This window comes from Hyperolius riggenbachi, chromosome 11, assembly GCF_040937935.1.
Source record: "Hyperolius riggenbachi isolate aHypRig1 chromosome 11, aHypRig1.pri, whole genome shotgun sequence".
Lineage (NCBI taxonomy): Eukaryota > Metazoa > Chordata > Amphibia > Anura > Hyperoliidae > Hyperolius > Hyperolius riggenbachi.
The window spans coordinates 187,517,900-187,544,684 of record NC_090656.1 but is presented as its reverse complement, the minus strand read 5'-3'; the positions used below and the strand labels follow the sequence as shown (position 1 = coordinate 187,544,684).

The 26,785-nt window shown below is 44.5% G+C and overlaps 1 protein-coding gene across 4 annotated transcripts in view; it reads right to left on the bottom strand.

Annotated features, from left to right (window-relative positions):
* Positions 1-26,785, bottom strand: part of CBFB (core-binding factor subunit beta) — an 88,897-nt gene that overhangs the window by 46,650 nt on the left and 15,462 nt on the right. For all 4 annotated transcript variants that reach the window (XM_068260897.1, XM_068260898.1, XM_068260900.1 and 1 more), the window contains exons 2-3: positions 25,243-25,329; positions 23,206-23,322 (exon numbers count right to left, since the gene is read on the bottom strand). In XM_068260897.1, coding sequence (XP_068116998.1) covers positions 23,206-23,322; positions 25,243-25,329 — 204 coding nt within the window. The remainder of the gene's footprint in view (positions 1-23,205; positions 23,323-25,242; positions 25,330-26,785) is intronic.

Sequence of the window (26,785 nt, the reverse complement as noted above, 5' to 3'; positions counted from 1 at the left end):
CCTTTTTTGAGAACAAAAAAAATCCCTCTGTATATATAATATATAAATATATATAAATGTGTTTAAGTGATTGATATATTTCTTATTTTCAAATGTTAATGTGAAGGAAAATGAATGACAACAGAAAGGACCTATGTGGCTTGAATGATAAAACTACATATTTTACTTATAAAAGCTTTGTGGTTTGTGTGGCGGAGGTGAGATTCTAGGTGTGGCAGGGCACATCTTAAAGTGGATCCGAGGTGAACTTTTACTCATTGCATAATTGTGTTCCTTTCCTATTGTTTATAGAGCATTCCTCAAGTCAAATACTTTTTTGTTTTAATACTCTAATTCCCTATAAACTAAATACACCACGCTCACAGGTTTTCAGAGAGCCTTGGCCGTAGCAAGGGCTCATGGGAGCTCAGTCTGGGGGGGGGAGGAGGAGGAGGTGTTACTAGCCATTGATTGCAGAGGGGAGGAGGGAGGAGCCGGGATTAGGTTTTTTCACAGGGTGAGTGCTCAAGATACAGATAAGCCTGCCTCTGTGTAATGTTTACAAACAACATGGCTGCTGTCATTGTATCACAGGAAGAAATAATCATTTTCTATTAAAGCTGTTTGCAGCTAGATTTGCTGTGTAAACTAAACTTTAGATAAGATATATAGACACGTTACTTGTTATAGTTAGTTTTTCATCTCGGATCCGCTTTAAAGAGACTCCGTAACAAAAATTGCATCCTGTTTTTTATCATCCTACAAGTTCCAAAAGCTATTCTAATGTGTTCTGGCTTACTGCAGCACGTTCTACTATCCCCATCTCTGTAATAAATCAACTTATCTCTCTCTTGTCAGACTTGTCAGCCTGTGTCTGGAAGGCTGCCAAGTTCTTCAGTGTTGTGGTTCTGTGATGCATCTCCCCCCTCCTGGCCCCTCTATGCACACTGCCTGTGTATAATGATCTCTTGAGATACAAAAGGAAGGATGTATACAGCCTGCTTGTGTATGAATGTAATTTCTATGTGTGGACATACTGTACATCAACCTACTTCCTGTTTTGGTGGCCATTTTGTTTATTTATAAACAAACTTTTTAAAACTGTTTTTAACCACTTTTAATGCAGCGAGGAGCGGCGAAATTGTGACAGAGGGTAATAGGAGATGTCCCCTAACGCACTGGTATGTTTACTTTTGTGCGATTTTAACAATACAGATTCTCTTTAAAGCAAGGGGAGCATCTTAAAGCAAACCTGTTACTTCAGGGGGAAAAAAAAAACAAACAAACAAAAAAACTTAAGACCCCTTCCGCATTGGGGGGAAGCCTCTGAATCCACCAGAGGTTTCCCAGGTCCTCCTCCAGACCACTGCCTGGGACCCTCTGAAAGTTCACGGCCGCGCTCCGTGCGCTCTGTACAGGCGCATCTATGGCCCACAAAAAGCCATGCACAAACGGCTCCATGCTACTGTGCAGGCACAGGATGTCTTGAGCTTATGCAGTGCGGCCAAAGGCAATATTGTTCAAGGACAGGCAATATATATGGCAGCCTCCTTATCCCTCTCCCTTCAGAAGTCCTTTAAAAGTGTCCCACTTTCTTATCTCAAAAAGCTGGGAGGTATGCTGCATGTGCCTCACACTACAGGGCCACTGTAAGACTCTAAGCTATATACAAATGTTACATTCTTGTAGCCCAAATGAATACCATATCAAAAGCTTATAACAGTTCCAAGCAAACATCAAACATCAGGACATTACCTGGTTCAGCAGAGTGCAAAGCCAAGTCACTAGACAACCAGCACTAACAGCTGCTATCATTCAGTACCTCCTTCCCCTCTTCCCTTGCCATATTGCAGAACATGCTTCTCAGCTGTAGCCAAGCAGTGTGGTCTTTCAGCAATCATCACAGCAAGTATAAAATTACAGTGACGGATATTCCATGACTGCACCGGCGTTTATAGAGGAATACCGCTTTACCAGATTTGATGGTTTTGCACCACGGCACAAGTATGTAAGTCAAGCCTGTTGGGTTATTACATTAAGCCGAAATCTGACCTGGATTAATGCTACGCCTGCAAAGAAGCAACCCCCCCCCTCCAAAAGTGCAGATGGTGTAACATCTGTTCTTCCAGTTTATTACTGAGTTTCAGGTTTTGCCCCTAGTGCTTTGCCAAAAAGCATCAAACAGTAAAATGTACAGTCATTACTAAGAATGATATGCAAATACTAATGCATTAAAAAATTACATAAATTTGCATAAATCAAATATATGCAGCTTGAAAATAGAACAATTTAAATCTGGGTGGGACTTGATTGGTCCATTTTCAAGCTGCATATATGTGCATACAAATTTACATAAATGTGCATAAACTTGGAAGTATTTGCATATCATTGATAATCTCTAGTCTTTACATAATATTCTCAAGTTGTACAAACCCCATCGGCTAAACTCTCCCATTCAAGTGAATAGGAGCGTTTAGCATTGCGCGGTTACCGTCGATTACCGTCGATTGCATAAACGCGGCGTTCTGATCCCGATTTAACGCATCGTTTCGGCCGTCCCTAGAAGCCGCATGCAACGTCCAGGGACGGCTAGCCAGCGCGGCTTCATGTCCCCCTGCGGGGACGAGAAACGCCGATGGCGACGATCTCCGTACTGCCGCCACCGAACGAGACGTCACAGGACGACGCAACTTCCTGGCCGCCCCAACGCTGCCTGCTGCCCGTGTGAACCGGCCCTAAATACTGCATTATCCTAAAGCCCATCTCCAAGACTAGCTTAGTAATCTGTACTCTTAAATTTGACCTTCTTTTGTGTAAAGTGAGGCCTCTGTAGATAGAAATCCCGTCTTGAAATCTCCGGCTCAGAGAGGCAGATTTATCCAAAGTAAAGGAAAGAAATTTGAAGCACAGCGAGTGAAGAAGTTAAGCAGTTGATCAGAGTGACCAATCAGAACTAGGGACAGTCAATAAAATGCTAATGATTCTGAGTTGAAGCAAATTGTATCAAATGTACCGGTATACAGCTTGGATTAGGAACAATGAAACATAGCAACTGCTGCATCCAACTAGTCCATTTCCAACTGCATACATTTTCATAAAGTTAGCATCAACTTGGAAATATTAACATCTTACCAACCATCCCTAATCAGAATGACTGATGTACAGTAAACATTTGCTCCATTTTGTCTTTTACACCTTTCTTGGTAAATCTGCCCCTTTGAATATGGCTGCTGCTGTTTGGATTGCAAATAAACAGGGAGGTACTAGCTAATCAACCAGACACTGTGTTTATAAACAAGGACCTGAAGACAGCATTGGGGAAAGATGTAGCAGTGCCAAGTGACGGCAACATAAAGAGCAAGGAGGAGTATGAGAGAGCCTAGTATCAGTCTATGCAGAGATCAGACTGCCCGGCACCAGTACAGCAGAGCGGTCTGAGCTCATCACTGACGGCCACGCTGCAGAGATGGAGAGCAGGCGCACACTGCTAAACAATGGAAAATGACCGTTTTGAGTTGCAAGTACGGCAGATCAGCGCTATATACACTGAACCAGCACTGCTGTCTGATTTTACAGGTTGTGTAACCTGAGGACTAGTGATGGTCATGTCTGGGAGAACTCATGGAGAAGCATGTGATTTGTTTGATTAGCTGATAGATTTGCAAAGCTCTGATTTGCTGTGATCCCATCCTGCTTTAGCACATGATCATGACTAGCAAATCAGAGACTACATATCTATCACCTGACCACGCTTCTCTATGAGTTCTCCTAGACATGATCATCACTACGGAGTACTGATGCTGAGAAACACTAGATGGGCATTCAAAAACGACGCAAAACTGACGCTCAATCTATACACTACTGATCACACCACAACATCATGGGAGCCAAGCCAAGCTGGCTTCGGTCCTGATAAGCTATAACATGAATAGAAGCACTATGCAGAAGAACGGAATACACATTTGGGCACATATATCAGAGAGGCATGGGGGTACCCTAAAGAATAAAGATGATTTATGGGATGTAAGCGCTATGAGGAATCCTTCTCAGAGAAACTTTTCAGGTCATATAGAGTCATAGTGAGAATGGCTGAGGGTCATGCTAGGTATGCACATCACATGACTGCGCAGAGCCGTAGGATGTGCTGGAGAGGGGAATTTAGCATGTTGCAAGTGTGATTCTTATACTGGAGTAATGTGAGAAACATCATCCATTCAGCACCTGTCCCCAGCCGGAACTGACTAAGCTGCAGAGCGCACACTGGGAATGTACAGCACTCACATAATACAGCCATGACACATGCAACACTAGCTTACAGGATTTACTCAGAAAATCCACTGTGATCATCCACAACTGATTCCTTGAAAACCTTCTCTTTACCATCAATCCTAGAACATATGAACAGAAACTTGTGCAAAGTGAAGGCACATTTCCCTGCCACAGAATGGCCTCTATTCACATGTATCACCTAATTGATAAAAATAACCTTTCAGCACATTTACAAGCAAAGTAAACAATCAAATTACCAGCATACATTACCTGATCCGGCCAGCGTGAGTCACTTGGTCTCCGCCGTCTTCTTCTCCGCGCTCAGCTACAGCTTCACTGAACTTCCAGCCAGGGGAAGTTTGAACAGTAGAGGGCGCTCTACTGTTTAAACTTCCTGCCGGGACAGGAAGTAAAGCCAGCCAGAACCCGGAGAACAGCAGAGAAGACAGAGGAGACCAGGGGACTCGCACCGGCGGAGCAGGTAATGTATTGCCGCTAGCGTCGGTCGTCAGGCATTCAAGCGCCGATATCGACGCACTCCCGACCCGCCGACGATCGAGCAAAATCTTCCGCATGCACGAATCGATGCGAACGATTGATCTCGGACAGAAATCGATCGGTCTGTTAGCGTTTGCACAACGATTTCACAGCAGATTCGATCACAGTGATCGAATCTGCTGTATATCGGTGGGAAGATCGTTAGGTGTATTGGCCCCTTAACATATATAAGATGAAAACAGAGGAAAACAGGTGAAAAAGCATTGTGAATCATGCCCAATGTAAATTTTACATGCCGCCTTCTAAGCCCAATCTACATGATACGATTCTTTATACGATTCAATTACGATTCTATTTGAGTCGATTAAATCCGTCATGTCCGATCGGGATTCGATTCAATTCGATTTGCCATTGCAAAACAATGGCAAATCGAATTGAATCGAATCCCAATCGGACATGACGGATTTAATCGAATATAGAATCGTAATTGAATTGTACAAAGAATCGTATCGTGTAGATGGGGCTTTACACTAACTAATCAACTACTATAGACTGGCCTATGTCTTCTTTTACACTAGAAGCTGAAAAATTGATGTTTTTACTTTCCATAGTAGTGCATTATGAAAAAAACTTTCAGTTAAAAGGTGTATAGTGTGAACTGAGCCATAGGAAAACAGACATTACTTTTAAAATCAGTTGTCTTTTCAGTTATCACTGAGAGGAACTGATATAGTGTAAAAGGACCAGTTTAGTAATTACAGTTTTGTAATAAAAAATAACTCACTTATGCTTCTGCTCAGACCTGTTTGATTGAATATGAGCATCCGGTTGCCCTAAAAATAACTTTCTGTTCCTGTGTTCTCAAAGTGTACTGGTTAAAAAGAGACACTGAAGTCTTTTTTTACCTTAATTTCTTATCCAGTCAGCATCAGCATTAAATCCTAAGCAGATTTGCCGCATCCCCCGGCAAAATGAGTGATTTATGGCTTAGAAATAGACCTGCAAAGTTCTACGACTATGCATGTCGCAAATTGTGCTGCACTGGGGAGGCAGAGCTTCGCACTGTAGCTCTGCCTCTTATCCAGTTAATCTCTGCGGATCTCCGCCTCTCCCCACCCCTCTCAGTGAAAGAAGTCTGAGAGGGGCAGGGAGAGGCAGCAATCAGCGGAGATTTACTGGAGAGGAGGCAGAGCTACGGCACACAGCTCTGCCTCTTACAGCAAGAAGGATGCGAGCCCTGGAACTTTTCAGGGCTATTTCTAAACCGTAAATAACTCGTTTTGCCACGGGGATGCAGTGAATCTGCTTAAGATTTAATGCTGATGCTGACTGGATAATAAATTAAGGGGAAAAAAAAAATAAAGACTTCAGCGTCTCTTTAACGGCTCTTCCTGTTTAGTAAGCCAGCACCTGTTCTGTAAGGAATGCTACTGCCTATAGAGCACGCCTAGTGGCTGCAGCTCTGGCGCTTTGAATCCGCCAGCAGAAAAGCACGATGTAGATGTTATTTGTCTTGTCTTGTCATATAGGCCAGGTACTCCCTACATTATTTGACAGAAAAGATGACGTCCTGAAAGAAATGAGAGAAGAACTCCAGCCTGAAGTTTCTGTTAATATAAGATAGAAGCATTCTTTATATCTAGTTTCACATGTATCTATATTACCAGACATCAAAGTGTACTTGAAGGGAATTTTAAATGCCTGAATTAAAAATGTCTTTGAGAACTTATAAAAAGCTCTCCAAAATTGCCCGACTTTTATTCCAAATTAAGAGTACTGTGCTGACAGCAGCAACAAGATAAAATTGAGTGCAAACTCTGGTGGTGCGCTTCTATATAACCATATAAGATACAAAGATAGACAAATCAGAAAGCAAACTATGGAGTCTATGATTTCATAAAACCACAGTCTATATTGGAGTTAATGTGCTTCATATCACTTCAATTAACAGATCTCCGTGGCTAAAGACGCAAATGCCTGATAGTATTAACACCATCTCACCCAATAAGAAGGAGCACTCCCCTTTTCCTTGACCCTATACTAGATAGGGTCAGCAGAGCACTTTGGGTCATGTAGGTCACTCCTGCCTTATCCAGCTATCATGTATAACCTTGTTATGTCTGTCATCCTTGTATAATTGTATATATTTATTGTCCAGTGCTGCGTAATATGTTGGCGCTTTACATTCGACTGAATTTACCAAGCACTGAGGAAAATGTCAATTTATCAAGGCTATTAAAGCATGGAAAGCTGAAATTACCAAGCAGTGAGGTAAATTACTGACTTGTGCAGTAAATACCTTAACACATGTCTGTAAAGGTCGATTCATGAAGGTTACAGCATGAGGTAAAAGAGTGTAACATTGTTTGATCATAACCGGCAGCTCTCATCTGTCGGAAACCAGCTTTGAATGCCTTCCGTGTGGCTATCCCCATGATTGACAAGAGCAGGGAGCCAATAGGAACAGCCCCTCTCCTGCAAGTCCTGTTGGTAAGACCCACGGGCTTCTCGGGAGGGACAAACTTTTCTACCCCCCAGGCATCGGGATATTGTTGTTATTGTACCAGTGGTCTCTGGTCCATAAAGAGACACTGAAGCGGAAAAAAAAATAGGATATAATGAACTGGTTGTGTACTATGAATAATTACTAGAAGATTAGCAGCAAAGAAAATATTCTCATACTTTTATTTTCAGGTATATAGTGTTTTTTCTAACATTGCATTATTCTATAATATGTGCAGATTACACAACACTCAGCATTCAAAATGATTCTTTCAGAGCAGTCTGTGAAGTAATGACATCTCCTCTGGCAGAGGAAAAGTAAATAGTCCAGGAACAGTTGAGATAATAAAAGTCAGATAACAGCCCTCTCCACGACAAACTTAGTCGGAGAGCTTTAAGCTGGCCATACACTGGCCCGATTTGCCGCCGTTTCGACAGCAGATTCGATCACTGGGATCGAATCTGCTGCCAATCGTTCGCGCTACACGCCGAATTTCGATCCATTCCGTCCGATCCCGTCGATCCGCCGTGCGGAAAATAACCGATCGCCCGCGGGTAAAGAGCGCATCGCTAGCGGCGTTCGAGTGCCCGACGACCGACGCAATAGAGCTGCAATACATTACCTGCTCCGCCGGCGCGACTCCCGGGTCTCCGCTCTTCATTCTCCGCTCTGGTCTGGTATCCGGCATGCTTCCCTTCTTCCTGTCCCGGCAGGAAGTTTAAACAGTAGAGGGCGCTCTACTGTTTAAACTTCCCCCAGACAGGAAGAAGGGAAGCATGCCGGAGACCAGACCAGAGCGGAGGAGAAGAGCGGACATCCGGGAGTCGCGCCGGCGGAGCAGGTAATGTATGCGGGATGGGGGGAAGCGGTGGCAGCACCACCACCACCACAGATTGTGAACGGTTTCAGGCTGAAATCGGTTCACAATCTGTTTGCAGTAAAGGTAGCCATACGATCCCTCTCTGATCAGATTCGATCAGATAGGGATCTGTCTGTTGGTCGAATCTGATGGCAAATCGACCAGTGTATGGCTACCTTAATGGCTTGTTTGCATAGAGATAACAACTGGAGTTTCTCAACTCTTCCTGTACTGGAAACAATTAGACTGATGTATCTGATCTTAATGTTTTATTTCTTAGCTGTACTACACATACAAATCATATCATAATTTTTTTTTCGCTTCAGTGTCTCTTTAAGGGGGCAGAGACCGCTGGTACTTAAGTGGTTAAGCTGCTCAAAGACAAGAGCTGCAATTTCAGATTGTCTCTCTTCATCTAAACTGAGGGATGATGTCTGCAGGTGGAGCAGATGAAAAAGGTTCAGTTCAAGATAAGCAGCGATGGCAGGATTGTTTAGGGTCTCTCTGCTACTAAACATGACTGCTTGACTGAATCAAGCTCTTGATCCCATTAGTATGTTTGGAAGGAGGAGCATGACTGTACGCTTGCAAACCTGATGCCTGGGCGTGGCCTCATTAATGCACAGCAAATCCTCAAAATGATGGGGCATTAAGACTAGCTGCCTGCAGCTATGGCTTTCATCACGGTTAGCTTAGCCTGGGGCAACATTACAGCTTGTATTACACATGTTCATTTGTTAATGCAATCACCTCTGTGTAGGGAGGATTGTAGGACATCAGCACTTCTTCACAGAAAAGACATCGTGGAAGGAGACTGACATTTCATCTTAATCAAGAAGCATCACTCTTGACAGCTTTCCCAGCAGCTACCTTTAATCACTGGTTACCATTATATAAAATGCATTCCCCATCTGTCCTCAGAGAGGAAGGCAAGTGCCGAAATTTACTAATAGCTTGTGGCAACTTCACCATCATAATAGCTGGACAGCCATTAAAGCTAAGGGGAGAGAATTCTTAAAGAGGAGCTGTCAGCCATACTATCTCAGAAAAAAACAAACCACTTACATAAGTAGTAAATACTTGCTCTACTTACATAACATATGTATTGCACTGTCCACATTTTGATTTTAATGATTTTTCTGTAGTAAAAAAAAAAGAAAATCCTTCCTAAGATTCTCCATTTTAACTGTGTCTCTCTTGAAGCCAATCCGGATGTCATTTCCGCCCTTACTCTCCTCTGCCTGATTGTGTATGCATTGCCTACCCTCCTCCTAGTCTCCAGGCACTCCCACCCAGCTCTGCAATAAAAAGTGCATTGTCTCAGCATGAGAAATATTGGCCAATCAGAGGGGAAAAGAGGTGCGACAGGGGAAAAGGATGCCTCTGCCAAACAGGCTGCATTAGTTAAGTCTGAGAGGAAAGTAAAGAAGCAAAAAAAAAAAAAAAAAGGACAACCCAGTATGCCCTGAAACTTCCTGTGTGTGGCAATGTACCATAAAAGAGTCAGGTAAGCTGGGAATGATCATTTATCAACAAGAAAAAAAATAGTGATTTGTAACTTTTGGATTGCCTGGTTAGCATCGTTATTACTTGTTTACCAGATATCAATAAAGAATTGATTTTATGCCCGACAGTTACACTTTAAGGAGGGTAAAGAAGTCCATTCTGTGAAACAGGCTAGGAGAGTTAAAGTAAATCGGAGACATTGCAAACAAAAAGGATTTATACTTACCTGGGGCTTTCTCTAGCCTCTTGTAGTCCATTAGCTCCCTCCATGTCAGTCAGGTCGCATTCATTCTGCCTTTGTGGAGATCGCTGGCAACTAAGCATGCTCAATTTCGATATGCGTACCCCCTAATTGCGCTCCAGTAACCAGAAGCATTCTGTTGCAGTAATTGAAATCTAAGCCCTGTTTTGGAGAGGTTATCCCTGCCAGGACGTAGATTTTAATCATCCTCGCCGTTCCCACCACTTTCCTTGTCGTTGTATCATGCTGACAGCAGAGCTTCCGTATATCAGGAAGGAGACAATTTCATTGGCTCCTGACCCACTGATTGTTGTGAGCCAATCACTGCACTTAAAAGGGCCCGGATAACTCTGGTCTTAAAAAACAAATACACACACAAAAAAAAAAAATTAATAAAAAAAATAAAACGGATGTCCTGTACCCGCACTGGGACAATCTGATCCCCCAGACCCCCGCAGCAAGCCAGTTTCATTTTTGCCGACTGACCATTCGGCAGGCCACTGCGCCGCCCTCGTTCACAGCACCGTGAACATGAAAAACAAAGCTGGCTCACTGTGGGGCACCAGAAGAGTGGTTTGTCCCGGTTCGGGTACAGGACGTCTGCAGGAAGCCGGTATGATAATCAAATTACAGCCATAAGAGTTTTCCTGGCAGAATACAACTTCTGAGGGCAGAGGAGAGATAGAAAAAGGTCAATAGTTCATATATTTTAACTCTGGGACTACTAATAGCCTGCCATTGAGTAGAGAGAATAAAATATTCAATCTACTTTGAAAATGGTTAACTAAAACCATGCAATAATTAAAAAAAAAAAAAAAAAAAAAAAAAAAAAAGTTATTTTCAGGAGTAGGATGATAAATACAATGGTTTACAACGGTTTACTTTTATGCTAGGTACACAGGACACAATTTTCTGACAGATTTACTGTCAGATCGATTATTTCCAACAGGTCTGATTTACGAACATAGAACTATACAGAAAATAGATTGTAAGTCAGATCGGACGTGTTGGAAATAATCGGTCTGACAGTAAATCAGAAAAGTGCATCGTGTGTACCTAGCATAAGACTGCATAAACGCCTTCGAAAGAGGCTGGATCAGTCCATTTCGGCGCACGGCTCTGAGAGCTGAGCGCCGAATCTGGGCACCGTCATAGCAGCAATGCTATGAAGCGTGCCCCGCACAGCGGTAATTCGGGGTTCTGGAGGCTGCCAGATCCCGAATTACATCTCCCTGTGAGTTGCGACGACTCGGAGGGGGAAATGGTATTTAACCTCGCCTCGGAGTTTAGCTGCACTGGGGAAAGCCGTCATTCGGCTCTCCCTGCGCCGAACTAAGCGGAGCCAACATAATATACATCAATCTGACAGTAAATCAGTCAGAAAATTGTATGGTGTGTACCTAGCATAAGACTGCATAAATGCCTTTGAAATAGGCAGCTAAAAATAAATTACTACAGGTGAACCTGCAACACCATAAAGTCATAACAAATACACACTGCAGATTACATAACATTCCTACATTATGTTGTGTGAATTAGAAATATGTAGATAAGGCAGACCCTACACCACATCCTCCCAAGATGACAGGCTAAGATTAGAGACTGGAGAAGTCTGTGTGCCAGACCCCCTGATTGGCTGCTCCCCACCCCCCCAGGAAGAACAATGGTTTTCCTGCTGTGCAGAGGAAGCACTGCCAACCACAAGATGGGAGAACCCCCACACATATCAGAACCAGAGGGAAGTGCAATGACATAAGACTGCTCTGGAGGAGCACGCAGGCACAAAGGAAAACTCTCACCAAGAACAGCCCTAGTAAAACAAGACTTTAAAGTGGACCTGAACTCTTCCACAGGACAGAAAGAAAGAAGACAGAGAGAAATGCAACCCGATCGTATGTAGAGAGTTTAGCCTGTCTAATCAACACTCATCTGTGACTAATCACAAGTTGTAATTTGATCTTTCCCCTGTGTCAGCTGACTTCCACAGCAGAGAAGCTAATTGGCAAACAAAGGATGTGAACAATATGCCTGCTTCCATGAAAGCAGCAAGTAGACACACTGCAGATTTATTTCAAGATTTGTATCAGCTGTAACAAAGAAATGTTTTTCTTTACAGGTTATTATGCTGTTGCGTATCTTTTAGAGCAGAGGGGACATTCTGAGTTCAGGTTGACTTTAGCCGTCTTATCTGCACTATTCAGAAATACATCCAAGCACTGTCATCCAAAACAAGTCTAATTGTACTTGTATGCTTTCCAGGCATTTGCAAGCTTTAACATTTATGCTAAAAAATAAAAAAAAAGGTAGAGTAATGTATATATATTTATTATTTTTTTTATTTTTTGCACGTCAGTTTCTTTGAGGATGAGCTTTCAGGAGCGCTTCCCTCATCGCCTTTACATAGCTCAAAACTCACCTTTTCACGCTGGCCTACTACCTCTCACAAGTGCTCTAAACCTACAGCTGAACTCTGGTCCCCTACCATTCGTGTCCTTACCTCTCCCTCTAGATTGTAAGCCTTTGGGCAGGGTCCTCCTCCTTTTGTGTCCTACCTGATCTTGCACCTCCATTACTGTGCACCCATGCTATGCATCTGAGTGAACCTAACTTGCCTAATCCCCATGCTCCCCTCCAGTGACTGACTAAGCATTACCTTGTACTCATACTGTGCTGCTTGATCTGGTCTTTCTCGTATTCATGTATTGTCATTTTGCTGTATGTCACCCCTAAATATTGTCTGTAACCTAAACTAATGCCCAGCGCTGCGTAATATGTTGGCGCTTTATAAATACAATAAATAAATAAAATAATAATGCAAACACACATTGTAAATGCAATGATGTAAGCAGAGGGTCAGGAGGAACACAAAATAAAGGAATTCTACAGTAAGTGTCTGCAACAATGCCCTCACCTATTTATGAGCTCATATTCCCCCGTTTTTTTTGCCTCGGTATTCCTAGAACAGCTTGCTACATTATGAGTTTAAAAGGGGAACTGAAGAGAGAGGTATATGGAGGCTGCCATGTTTATTTCCTTTTAAGCAATACCAGTTGCCTGGCAGCCCTGCTGATCCTCTGCCTCTAATACTATTAGCCACAGACCCTGAACAAGCATGCAGCAGATCAGGTGTTTCAGACTTTAAAGTCAGATCTGACAAGACTAGCTGCATGCTTGTTTCTGGTGTTATTCAGATACTACTGCAGAGAAATAGACCAGCAGGGCTGCCAGGCAACTGGTATTGATTAAAAGGAAATAAATATGGCAGCCTCCGTATACCCCTTACTTCAGTTCCCCTTTAAACCAGAAGTACATTTTTTTTTTTTTTAAAGTGGGCCTATCCAGAAGGTAGGGGGTTAGGGATGGGATGAGTGTCACTATTTACTTATGGGGTGCTGCTACTCTGGCCCTCAGTCCATATGGGACCCACCATCTTCTCAGCGGAGAGAACGCAGCTACCGCATTTTCAGCTTGCTGGCGAAGGTGCACACACACCACAATGCATGCAGGGAGATGTAGTTCATGGATGCGAGTGCAGAGATGTTCTTTCACCTAGGGACTACATCTCCCGTCATGCACTGCCACTAAGTTGACAATTTGGCAGCTGCGGTCTCTCCCTGAAGAACAGAGCGGATGCTAAACGGACCAGGGGCTAGAGCAGCAGCACCCCATAGGCAAGTTGTGTCTCTCTCCCCCCCAACCTCACGAATCTCCATTGGTGGCATCCAAGCTAGCATGACTCTTAGTTTGTGCCATTAGCTTATATGAAGAAGGCAGGTATCTATTATTGAGGGGAAAGTAGAATTAAAACTCTGGTATCTTGCATCAAATGTGGAATTAGCCAGCTACTAGATACATTATTTTTCTTTTTAATAATTTAGTTTGCCACTGTAGTGCTCGCAAATGGTACCAAACACTGTTACAAACGTGTTACATTATAAAAAGTAATTTATGTGGCAGCATGATGCACCCTCTAGTTGCTAAGGTTACAAAAAGAGTGTTCTACGTGTCACAGGGTGACTCCTCCCTTTTTTAATTTTAAAATTACAAACTGGTAGGTAGTACTTCGGGTCCTGTACACGCAAGGCTTTCTTGTTACAACTAAATGATATACTTAGTGCCAGGCTAATATCACCCAAGTGCCATTTTTTAAAGGACACCTGAAGTATGGAGGCTGCTATACGTATTTCCTTTTAAACAATGGAAATTGCCTGGCTGTCCTGCCAATCATCTGCTTCTAATACACACGATGAGTTCTGGCAGATTTACTGACAGATCGATTATTTCCAACATGTCTGATCTGATTTGCGATTCACTTTCCATAGAAGTGAATGGAAAAGCGATCGGTAATCTGATTGGACATGCTGGAAATAGTCGATCTGGCAGTAAATCTGCCACAAAATCTCATTGTGTGCATTAGGCATAATACCTTTAGCTATAGACTCTGAACAAACTTAGCAGATCAGACGTTTTTGACTGGATGTGCTGCATGCTTGTTTTTTGGTGGGTGATTCAGATACTACGGTTGCACGAAAGATTAACAGGAAACTGGGCAACTGGCATAGTTTAAAAATAAATAAATATGGCAGCCCCTCACTTCAGGTGTCCTTTAAATTTTTAGCAACCAAATAAAGTAAAAAAAAACTTTATTTGGTTGCAGAGCCAAAATTTTTCCTGCCACTGGGAAGTGTGCCTTCCCCAGCCTGGCAGGCTATGCAGAGTGGGCGGCAAGGAGCTGTTATAGTTACCTGTTTGGAGGGCTGGATTATCTTTTTCTTCCATCCACTGCAGCAGCGATATAATTCCAACATCGTCTTCAGGGTCCTGATCGCATGATATGACATGTGATCAGGATCCAGAGGACGATGTCAATGTTACAGTGCCATGCAGTGGTGGGAGAAGAGTGATGAAAAAAAATCTCTTCCATCACTGAGTGGCGCTGACACCATGTTCTGGATCGCAATCGTATGTCATTTCATGTGATCGGATGTGATCGGGACCCAGAAGACATGTTGGAAGTTCAGTGTCGCTGCCGTGGGTGAAGTAGAAGCCGATCCAGCCGTCCAGACAGGCAACTACAACCAGGGATGTGGAGTCGGTACAAAAATCTTTCGACTCCAACTCTTCAGTTTATGAAACCACCGACTCCAACTCCGACTCCGGGTACCCAAAATGGCTCAGACTCCTTAGTCTAATACATATAGTGAAGGAAATAATTATTTGACCCCTCACTGATTTTGTAAGTTTGTCCAATGACAAAGAAATGAAAAGTCTCAGAACAGTATCATTTCAATGGTAGGTTTATTTTAACAGTGGCAGATAGCACATCAAAAGGAAAATCGAAAAAATAACGTTAAAGGAAAGGTTCAGGGAGGGTGGGCAAAAAATAAAAATCAAATTTCACTTACCTGGGGCTTCCTCCAGCCCGTGGCAGGCAGGAGGTGGCCTCGCCGTCGCTCCGCAGGCTCCCGGTGGTCTCCGGTGGCGCGCCCGACCTGGCCAGGCCGGCTGCCAGGTCGGGCTCTTCTGCGCTCCAAGGCCCGGAACTTCTGCGTCCCACGCCGGCGCTCTGACGTCATCGGACGTCCTCCGTGCTCTACTGCGCATGCGCAGTAGTTCTGCGCATGCGCAGTAGTTCTGCGCATGCGCAGTAGAGCCCGGAGGACGTCCGATGACGTCAGAGCGCCGGCGTGGGACGCAGAAGTTCCGGGTCTTGGAGCGCAGAAGAGCCCGACCTGGCAGCCGGCCTGGCCAGGTCGGGCGCGCCACCGGAGACCACGGAGCGGCGGCGAGGGCACCTCCTGCCTGCCACGGGCTGGAGGAAGCCCCAGGTAAGTGGAATTTTATTTTTATTTTTTACCCACCCTCCCTGAACCTTCCCTTTAAATAAAAGATAGCAACTGATTTGCATTTCATTGAGTGAAATAAGTTTTTGAACCCTCTAACAATAAAAGACTTAATACTTAGTGGAAAAACCCTTGTTTGCAAGCACAGAGGTCAAACGTTTCTTGTAATTGATGACCAAGTTTGCACACATTTTAGGAGGAATGTTGGTCCACTCCTCTTTGCAGATCATCTCTAAATCCCTAAGGTTTCGAGGCTGTCTCTGTGCAACTCTGAGCTTGAGCTCCCTCCATAGGTTTTCTATTGGATTAAGGTCCGGAGACTGACTAGGCCACTCCATGACCTTAATGTGCTTCTTCTTGAGCCACTCCTTTGTTGCCTTTGCTGTATGTTTTGGGTCATTGTCGTGCTGGAACACCCATCCACGACCCATTTTCAGTTTCCTGCCAGAGGGAAGGAGGTTGTTGTTCAGGATTTCACGATACATGGCTCCGTCCATTTTCCTGTTAATGCGATTAAGTTGTCCTGTGCCCTTAGCAGAAAAACACCCCCAAAGCAAAATGTTTCCACCCCCATGCTTGACGGTGGGGACGGTGTTTTGGGGGTCATAGGCAGCATTTTTCTTCCTCCAAACACAGCGAGTTGAGTTAATGCCAAAGAGCTCTATTTTGGTCTCATCAGACCACAGCACCTTCTCCCAGTCACTCACAGAATCATTCAGGTGTTCATTGGCAAACTTCAGACGGGCCTGCACATGTGCCTTCTTGAGCAGGGGGACCTTGCGAGCCCTGCAGGATTTTAATCCATTGCGGTGTAATGTGTTTCCAATGGTTTTCTTAGTGACTGTGGTCCCTGCTAATTTGAGGTCATTCACTAACTCCTCCCGTGTAGTTCTAGGATGCTTTTTCACCTTTCTCAGAACCATTGACACCCCATGAGGTGAGATCTTGCGTGGAGCCCCAGAGCGAGGTCGAATGATGGTCATTTTGTGCTCCTTCCATTTTCGAACAATCGCACCAACAGTTGTCACCTTCTCTCCCAGCTTCTTGCTAATGGTTTTGTAGCCCATTCCAGCCTTGTGCAGGTCTACAATTTTGTCTCTGACATCCTTGGACAGCTCTTTGGTCTTTCCCATGTTGGAGAGTTTGGAGTCTGCTTGATTGATTGATTCTGTGGACAGGTGTCTTTTATACAGGTGACTAGTTAAGACAGGTGTCCTTAATGAGGGTGACTGAGTAGAAGTGTCTAACCACTCTGTGGGAGCCAGAACTCTTAATGGTTGGTAGGGGTTCAAAAACTTATTTCACTCAATGAAATGCAAATCAGTTGCTGGATAGTGGCTGGATAGTGTAATGGTTAAGGGCTCTGCCTCTGACACAGGAGACCAGGGTTCGAATCTTGGCTCTGCCTGTTCAGTAAGCCAGCACCTATTCAGTAGGAAACCTTAGGCAAGTCTCCCTAACACTGCTACTGCCTATAGAGCGCGTCCTAGTGGCTGCAGCTCTTGCGCTTTGAGTCCGCCAGGAGAAAAGCGCGATATAAGTGTTTGTCTTTGTCTTTTCTTTTTGCTATCTTTTATTTAAGGTTATTTTTTCGATTTTTCCTTTTGATGTGCTATCTGCCACTGTTAAAATAAACCTACCATTGAAATGATACTGTTCTGAGACTTTTCATTTCTTTGTCATTGGACAAACTTACAAAATCAGTAAGGGGTCAAATAATTATTTCCTCCACTGTACCAGGGCTGTGGATTTTGGCCAGAATCATCCAACTCCCGACTCAGACTCCTCAGTTTATGAAATCTCTGACTCCGACTCCAACTCAGACTCCGGGTACCCAAAATTGCTCCGACTCCTCGACTCCGACTCCACAGCCCTGACTATAACAGCTCCCTGCTCTGCATGGCTGCGCTAGGCAGATGAGTTTAGCCATTCCCAGCTGTTAAGCCACAAGTTGTCTCAAAACGAGTAAACACACCTGGGGTGGCTAACAGGTTAAAGAATCTCACTAAACAAACATAAAATGCACATCTACAAGCCACAATATCAAATTAGTGGACCAAACTGTCAACTGCTGAGGTTACAGAAAATTTACACCGGCTTAATCAAGTTTTAGTTCACCGGAATTATCTTTCACAAGCTGGCCTTGAGAGACACTGAGAGAAAACATGCTGATATGCTCCATAAGCACAAATGTGACCAGCAGAGTGAAAACAGCACTCTCAGGGATCAGCCTTGTTACAGATGTTTTGTAAGAAAGTCCCTGTGTATGAGCTTCAGCCAGCAGCACCGTCATCCCTCCATAATATTACCCTTCAGAGCCCGATCTGGCCTGAGGGTTGCATCCAGGACAGAACCGGGTCCTGCATGATCACAACAGGAAATAAATGTTCGTGACATAAAAACATTACTTTTAAAACTCAATTCTAGGAAAACTAATTGCTAGTTTTAAAAAGTGTCACAGTAAAAAAAAAATTCTTCAAGACAGGTAAGATTACCTCTCTATTTATAAGAATAGCTTATTAGCTTAGCTTCTATGCATTGGGCGCCTCCACCCCTGCTTTAAAGGGAACCCGAAGCGAGTAAAATTATTTAAAATAAACACATGACATAGCTGCAAATGAATATTACTTACTAACCTCACTGTCAGTTCTTCTCAGAAGCTCACCATTTTCTTCTTACAGTGATCCCTTTCCGTTATGACAATATTTTGTCAGAACTGAAATATGCCAGTTGCTGTCAGTAGCTATATCATATATATCAGCAGCTCTGTTACAACTGAATGTGCAAGGTGATGTTCATGTTTCCATATGGCTCAAATGGGTGATATTACAGTTTAACAGTGTGCTGACTAGGGAGCTATAATGAGGTAATGGCCATTTTTAAAATGGAGGATGGGGAAATCCATTGATCACAGTGGACACACGGGACACAGGAGAGGAGAAAGAGATTGAAGGAGTAGACTACACCGGAGGTAAGTATGACCCATGTATGGTTATTTTGACTTTTTATTTTCAGTTCAGGTTCTCTTTAAGTGTCACAGTAAAACTGTATTTTTTTTAAAGCAGAACATCACATACTTACCTTGAGAGAGGGAAGACTCTGGATCCTCCAAAAGCTTCCCCAGTCTGCCTCCACCTTGCGAGCCAGCACTGCCCCCCCCCCCACACACACACACACAGCTTGCGGATGCGCTCCTGTACTAGAATGAGAGTTGCCGCACTGCACCTGTGCAGTAGCATGGACCTGCTCAGGCTTCAAAGGGAAAAGCCAAGCCCAATTTACTCTGTGCTGCTGTGCAGGTGTGGATGGCTTGTGCTTGCGCAGTAGCACTGATCCACTGGGCGTCAAAAGAAAAGGCCAAGCCCTATTAAGTCTGTGCTACTGTGCATGAATTAATGAAATAATTTACATAAAGTTACATGATTCAAAGTCTCCAGCTCCCTGCTGCTGCTGTACTGAGAAATGCAGCTCCAAAAGTACCGTATTTTTCGGACTATAAGACGCACCGGACTATAAGACGCACCTAGGTTTAGGGGACAAAAATTAAGGGAAAAAAAATTAGTGCCGTTGTGTCTTCTATACCTTCCCTTCTATAATGATTGTTTCTCTTGTGCCTTTCTGATACCTCTTGTGTCTCCCTGTGTCCTCCTTTATTCTCTGTCCTGTGTCCTTTGTCCCCCTGTGTCCTTTGTCCTCCTGTGTGCTCTATGCCTATGTGTCCTGATGTCCTCTTTGCCTCTATGTAGCCCTGTGTCCTCTGTCCCCATGTCTCTTATCCTCCTGTGTCCTCCATACCCGTGTCATCCTGCCTTCCAGTATCCCTGTGTGTTGGAGTGCCTGTCCCCCTGTTCCCTCTGATGTCTGCTGTGCCACCTCCTTAGTCCTCTGCAGTGTTGATACCCCCGCACCCTCAGTCCTCTCCAATGTCGCTGTTCCCCGCCCCTCTAGAAAGTGGCCACCATCCTGTCCCCTCCGGCGTCCATTACATGCCTGAGATGACGGCTGCAAACGTTTTCGTCAGGCTACGTCCCCTCCGGCGTCCATTAAATATCGGAGGTGAAAGCTGCAAAAGTATTCTTCAGGCTATGTCCCCTCCGGCCATTACATACCAGACATGACCGCTGTACCCAGAAGTGGCTACGGAACTACCGTAGTAGCCTCACAACTTTGAAAAAGATCGGCGAATCAGGCGGAGGGGCGCTGCCCCAGACCGCCAATCACAGCTCTCCCTGCTCTCTCCTCCTTGCCGATAGGAGCCGCGGTCTTTCGGGCGGGACAAGTCTCGGTATTGGGGCCAATCACTGCACTCCATGCACGGACAGCAGTGATTGGCCCCAATACCGAGACTTGTCCCGCCCGAAAGACCGCGGCTCCTATCGGCAAGGAGGAGAGAGTAGGGAGAGCTGTGATTGGCGGTCTGGGGCAGCGCCCCTCCGCCTGATTCGCCGATCTTTTTCAAAGTTGTGAGGCTACTACGGTAGTTCCGTAGCCACTTCTGGGTACAGCGGTCATGTCTGGTATGTAATGGCCGGAGGGGACATAGCCTGAAGAATACTTTTGCAGCTTTCACCTCCGATATTTAATGGACGCCGGAGGGGACGTAGCCTGACGAAAACGTTTGCAGCCGTCATCTCAGGCATGTAATGGACGCCGGAGGGGACAGGATGGTGGCCACTCAATAGAGGGGCGGGGAACAGCGACATTGGAGAGGACTGAGGGTGCGGGGGTATCAACACTGCAGAGGACTAAGGAGGTGGCACAGCGGACAGCAGAGGGAACAGGTGGGCCAAAGGACAGGGGACATGGGAAGTAAAAAAAAAGTAGTATTCGGAGTATAAGACGCACCAACTTTTTCACCCCACTTTTGGGGGAGAAAAAGTGCGTCTTATAGTCCGAAAAATACGGTATATATAAAAAAAGGCCTCTCTTCTCAGCTCTATGCAGCTATACTATTCCCGCTTCCTTGTAAAGTGTGTGGGATGAAATCCGCCCCTTGGGAAACCAGATCCGGCTATACTGAATGCTTGGAGACTTTTGTGCAGTATGATATCATGAAAAAAAAAGTACAGACAAATGAGGTATCCAACAAGAGTAAAAAACCGTGCAGCTCTGATCTATGCTTATGGAAGTTGTGTTAGCAGACTGTTCTACAATTGTTTTTGCCTACTGTACTTCCTGTACGTTTAATTCCCACATTAAACTCCAACCAAACCCAAAGTTAAACTAAGCGAATTCTGAAAGCAATCATGTTGACTGATATAAAGTATTTATATTACCTCTGAAAAAGAACTCAAATTGAAAATGCGTTTGTGTAGCTGCAACTGCTGAAGCTGTTCACCTATCCATATAAATAGTCGGTCATCTCCAATTAGCAGAGCTGAGGTCTTAGAAATGCTCACCACCCACTTCCTGGTGTAGTATCCCACTTCCTCATGTGGACACCTGATTTCTACTTAATGCTGGCACTTTTTGGAACTGTAGTAATGTATCTATTATTTTTTCTACTTTATGTGTAGGATGGTCACACCTGACGGTCCTGCCTAGCAGCTGAATCCAGAGAGGAGAGGAAGCAGATACAATTGTACAGCCCTTCTAGCACATTTGGCACATTCTCTCAGCACCAATCCTACTCAAAGAGAATGATGATGATGATGACACATTTCCCTCAATACTATAAAAGCTACACATACATCTAGCGATGATGGGCAGATTTGACCAATAGACAAATCTCTCTCTAATGGAATCTGATAAGAGAGAGAGCTGTTGGCTGCCATACAGCACAGGCAGATTCCAGATCAATTTCATGCTAAAACCTCTTGTGAAGCAGCATGCTACTGCCTCGCCGACCCAACGCTGCCCGCCCTAATGTTTACTGTCGCCCCCCCCCGTGCCCAGTGCAAGCTATACATTAACTGTCTGCGGCCTCCGCTTGCTCCAGGCTCCCTCTGTTGTTTAGTGTGCACTGGGCACCAAGGGGGGGGGGGGGATATTTTACATTGGGGGACAGTGCCAGGGCTTTCGTCACTCATCCCAATATCACTCGCCTTCACCACCATGCACCCAATCGAGCAAGTCAACCCTACATCTTGCAGCATGTCCGATCGATTAATGCAACCAATTTTTGGCCCGTAATTAGTTGCATTGTTGGTCAGACATGCACTTGACGGCACCGATTCTCATCCGATAATAATTGAATTGGATTGTCGATCATATGGATGGCCACCTTAAGGTTTCAGTGCAACAATGTAGGAGTCAAGGGGTGTGTGTGTGTGTGTGTGTGTGTGTGTGTGTGTGTGTGTGTGTGTGTGTGTGTGTGTGTGTGTGTGTGTGTGTGTGTGTGTGTGTGTGTGTGTGTGTGTGTGTGTGTGTGTGTGTGTGTGTGTGTATGTGTGTGTGTGTGCGTGCCTCTCTCTCTATTCAGCTTACAAAAATATCATTAGCAGTTCTCACCATGCACTGAACCAGCAAATGAATTAACAATATCCAAAACAATCAGATCTAATGTCAGGGCTAAGAAAACACTAATGGGCTGCAGATATGAATCTGCACAATTGTTTTCTCCCCTTTCCTTTTCAGTTCAGCACACCTAACCACTTCTACCTAGTAGGCCTCCCTCTGCAAGGAGACACAACAAATGTCGTAAAAGAAAAACTGTATTGGATTTCTACTACCCCAATGCAGAGTTGGATACAGAAGAGTGAAGATTACTGTCCAATCATAGGAAAGTCACAAAGACTGGTCCAGGAAACAAATGGCTAATGCCTAGTACACACAATGCATATGTCAGATTGATAGTCGAATCAGTTATTTGCAAAAGGTCCAATCTGATTACCGATAGTTTTTCTGATCGATTTTGTGTAGAAGTGATTGCAAAGTTAAATGGAATCGGAAAAAATCAGGAAATCAGATCGGAGCAGTCAAATAATCAGTTTGACTGTCAATATAATGGAAAATTACATTGTGTGTACTAGTTATGACGTTTATCTCCTACTTAATTAAAGAAAGATCTAATGCCTGGTACACACCATGCAATTTCCCATCAGGCAGATCAAAACTTATTTCGGACAGGTCCGATCCGATTGTTTTTTGATCAGTTCTATACAAAATCGATCAGGAAAACAATCCTGTCAGAAATAATTGTTTTGACCTGCCTACAGGAAATTGCATTGTGTGTACCAGGCATTACAGAATAATAAGTATTTTTTGTATATGCTGCAGGTTGGCAGAGTGTGGAAGACAGCCCCTTTGTGGCTATAGCAGGTGGGGAAGTTGGGGTAGACAGTCCTTTAGTGGCTGCAGCAGGTTGGTGGAGCCAGAATGACATCCCTTTTGTGGCTGCAGCATGTGGGTGGAGCCAAGAAAACAGTCTTTTTGTGGCAGCATTCAAGTAGGTGAGGCCAAAGAGAAAGCAACCGCCAACGCAACAGAGACAAGTAGCGCTATGCAATGAAGCCCTATGACAAACTTTGTGACAAATAAACCATTTGATCACTGCAGGGTTTCCTACCTTGCCAGACTCCCTCTCAAAGTCCACATAATCTCGTGTGGGTGCTTGGCGTGGCTCGCCTTGCCAGCTGGCTGGAAAAAACTGCAGAGAAAGATTGGTTCCCGTGGCCACAAATGCCTTAAATAAAACAAAAGACACTGAGTCACTTTTATAGATATAAACCACTGATATCTACCTGTATGTTCAAGTGTAAAGGAATCTGTGCAGAATATGGATGTTCTCCCTAGGTTTGCGCTTCGTTTATCACTCTGGATTCCATCCACGCACCAGTTGATAAATGTGCCATGCCCCCCCAAATTGTTCTTTCACTAATAAGGATGTTACATTATGGTGGGAAACATGAGATGATAAAATCTGAAGAATTTATACTTACCTGGGGCTTCCTGCCCACTCGTGGCTCTGCTTTCCTGCTACGAGGATACATGGCAGGAAATCAGAGCCACAAGGGGGCAGGCTTGGGCTTGAAAAGACATCACAGAAGACTGACTCAGCTATAATCATTGTGGGGCAAAGCTAGACTGAATGCTCGTCGGAGATTTTATCAGAGGTGATGGCAAGAAGACTGAGCAGTAAATAATGAAACAAAGAGCAGAGTAGGTGTTTACTGCCATGTTCCCATTGATATACATGGTAAAATACATGAGGGTGCTTCGTCTCTGGTTCTCTTTAACCTCCTTGCCGGTCTAAAAAATCCGGCAAGGAGGCAGCGCCGCACATTTTTTTAATTTTTTTTTTTTTTAAATCATGTAGCGAGCCAAGGGCTCGCTACATGATAGCCGCTAAGCAGCGGCATCCCCCCACCCACTCCGATCGCCTTCGGCGATCAGAGTATGCAGGGAATCCCGTTGAGAACGGGATTTCCTGCAGGGCTTCCCCGGTCGCCATGGCGACGGGGCGGGATGACGTCACCGACGTCATGGACGTCGGGACGTCATAGGGAATCCCGATCCGCCCCTCAACGCTGCCTGGCACTGATTGGCCAGGCAGAGCAGGGCTCTGGGGCGGGGGGGAGCGACTCGGCGCGGCGGATCGGCGGCGAGCGGAAGTTACAAGCAGCTAGCAAAGTGCTAGCTGCTTGTAACAAAAAAAAAATTATGCAAATCGGCCCAGCGGGGCCTGAGATATCCTCCTGCGCAGGTTACCCCGAGCTGAGCTCGGGATAACCGGCAAGGAGGTTAAAGGACACCTGAAGTGAGGGGGATATGGAGTCTGCCTCCTCATCAGTTATAAGCAATGCATCTTCATTTTAAGCAATACCAGTTGCCTGGCTATCCTGCTGACCCTCTGCCTCTAATACTTTTAGTCATAAACCCTGAACAAGCATGCAACAGATCAGGAGTTTGACATTTTTGACAAGATTAGCTGCATGCTTGTTATTGGAGCGATTCAGCCAAATAGATCAGCAGGGCTTCTAGGCAACATGTATTGTTCTTCTCACTTCAGGTTGCCTTTAACTGCTGTAGAAGAAACTGCCATTAGCTACTCTTTTAATTACTGTGATTAAAGGACACCTAAAGTGAGAGTGATATGGAGGCTGCCATATTTATTTCCTTACAAACAATACCAGTTGCCTGGCTGTCCTGCTGATCTTTCTTGGCTGCAGTAGTGTTCGAATAACACACCAGAAACAAGCATTTGGCTTATCCAGTCACATCTCATTCGGAAACATCTGACCTGCATGCTTGTTCAGGGTCTACAGCTAAAAGTGTTAAGCCCAATCTGCACGATATGATTCTTTCTATTACGATTCTATTTAAGATCCGATTAAATCAGACATGTCCGATCGTGATTCGATTCAATTGGATTTGCCATTGCAAAACAATGGCGAATCGAATCCCGATCAGATATTTCGGATTTAATTGGATCGTAAATAGAATCGTAATAGAATCGCACAAAGAATCGTATCGAGTAGATGGGGCTTTAGAGGCAGCCAGGCAATCAGCATTGTTTAACAGGAAATAAATGTCCATATCTCTCTCACTATAGGAGTGCTTTAATGCTGAAGGGGTTCAGTACACTTCTACATGGCCGACTTACTATTTCAGAACGGCCGTCCCTGCAGGCATTCTGAAAACGCGCTTGCCGTTCCTCATGCGGTCGGTCGCGAAATCCTGTGTACTTGATCTAAAACACAACAAAAAGTCAAAAAAAAGTCACAATGCATTACACATCAAGATTTATATGGTAAAGATGGACATATCTCAATAGTAAGGCAGCTAAAAATACCCAAATCTCACAGTCTGCATGTCATGTATATTACTATCCTATGAAAGGCCACTCTACACTTACCTGGGGGTAGAACTGCACATTATGGTGGTAGCTTGGGAGGGAGGGATCTGGCTAATAAGAAGCGGAGCAGGACAGTGGATTCACATGGGCGGCTGAGGTTTGTGCCCACTGTCCATGTTAAATGTTGCAGCTGCATACAAGTGGCTGTAGATCCACAAGAGCAGCTGGTATATGACAGACAGAACGCTTGTCAGAGGACAGTGTTAAAGAGGTGTACATTAAAAAAAAGGTGCCTGAAATATGCAGCAGGGGTTTGCCGCTAGTAGAATAGAGGGTGCTGAGTCTTCCCGCTATGTAAATTGCAGCTTTGCAGAGTGGGCACTCTGTGCTCCGCATCTGCTATGCAATAATACAATATACAATACAATAACATTTCTATAGCGCTTTTCTCCCATAGGACTCAAATACCGTGCTTTTCACAGCGGGAAACCTCAGCATCCTCAATTTTATCGGCAGCCTAAGCGTTACTTCATTGCCGCAAAGCGCGGTGGCTCCCGGCGCCCAAATTTCCCTTCTTTGCTGCTAATGGTGGCTTTTATCAAGGGCTCCTGCAGCCACATCCTTTTTTTATTTTTATTTTTTTTGCCAAAGCTCCTGCACCCTTTTATCCTGTTTTGGTGAAGGCTTATAGGTTTGCTACACTACAGAAATTTTAACCACTTTGTCCTCCTTGACGTAGTTATACGCCGGGCGGATCGCTCAAACTCAGTCTTATCACCTGAACGACAGTCTGTACACACGCCCGATTTCGCGTGCGGACGACTGAACGACGGGACTTTCAAACGACCCGTCGTTCGCAAAAGTCCGACATGTGTATGGGCCTTAAGGCTGGAGTGTGTGGAATGTGTGGAATGTGCAGGGCTGCTTGTGATTGGATAGAAGCGATACACACCCTCTGCAGGCCCCCTGCAGGCTCTGTATGACTCACACACTCTGCTTATGTGAGCCTATCACAAGCTGGTTCGTTTGTTTGTAAACACTGACTAAAACTGTTAATTACAAGCCAGGATTGCAGCAGAGAGTGGCAGAAACAGCACAGAGGGGCCCAGGGGAACATAATAAATAGAATGTTATGCTTTTTGCTGTCAAAATTTTAGAGTACAGATTCTCTTTAAGAAAGAGAAAAAGCGGTGGTGCACATCCGGCTAAAACATCAATTTATTGCTTCATTAAAATTCTGTTCATCCAAAAATAACACAATCCAGCAAGACAGAGAAAGGTACAGGCAGTGAGTAGTCTACAGCAGTTTCAAGCCTTAGAAAGTGTGGCGCATCATCAGGACCATCATGCA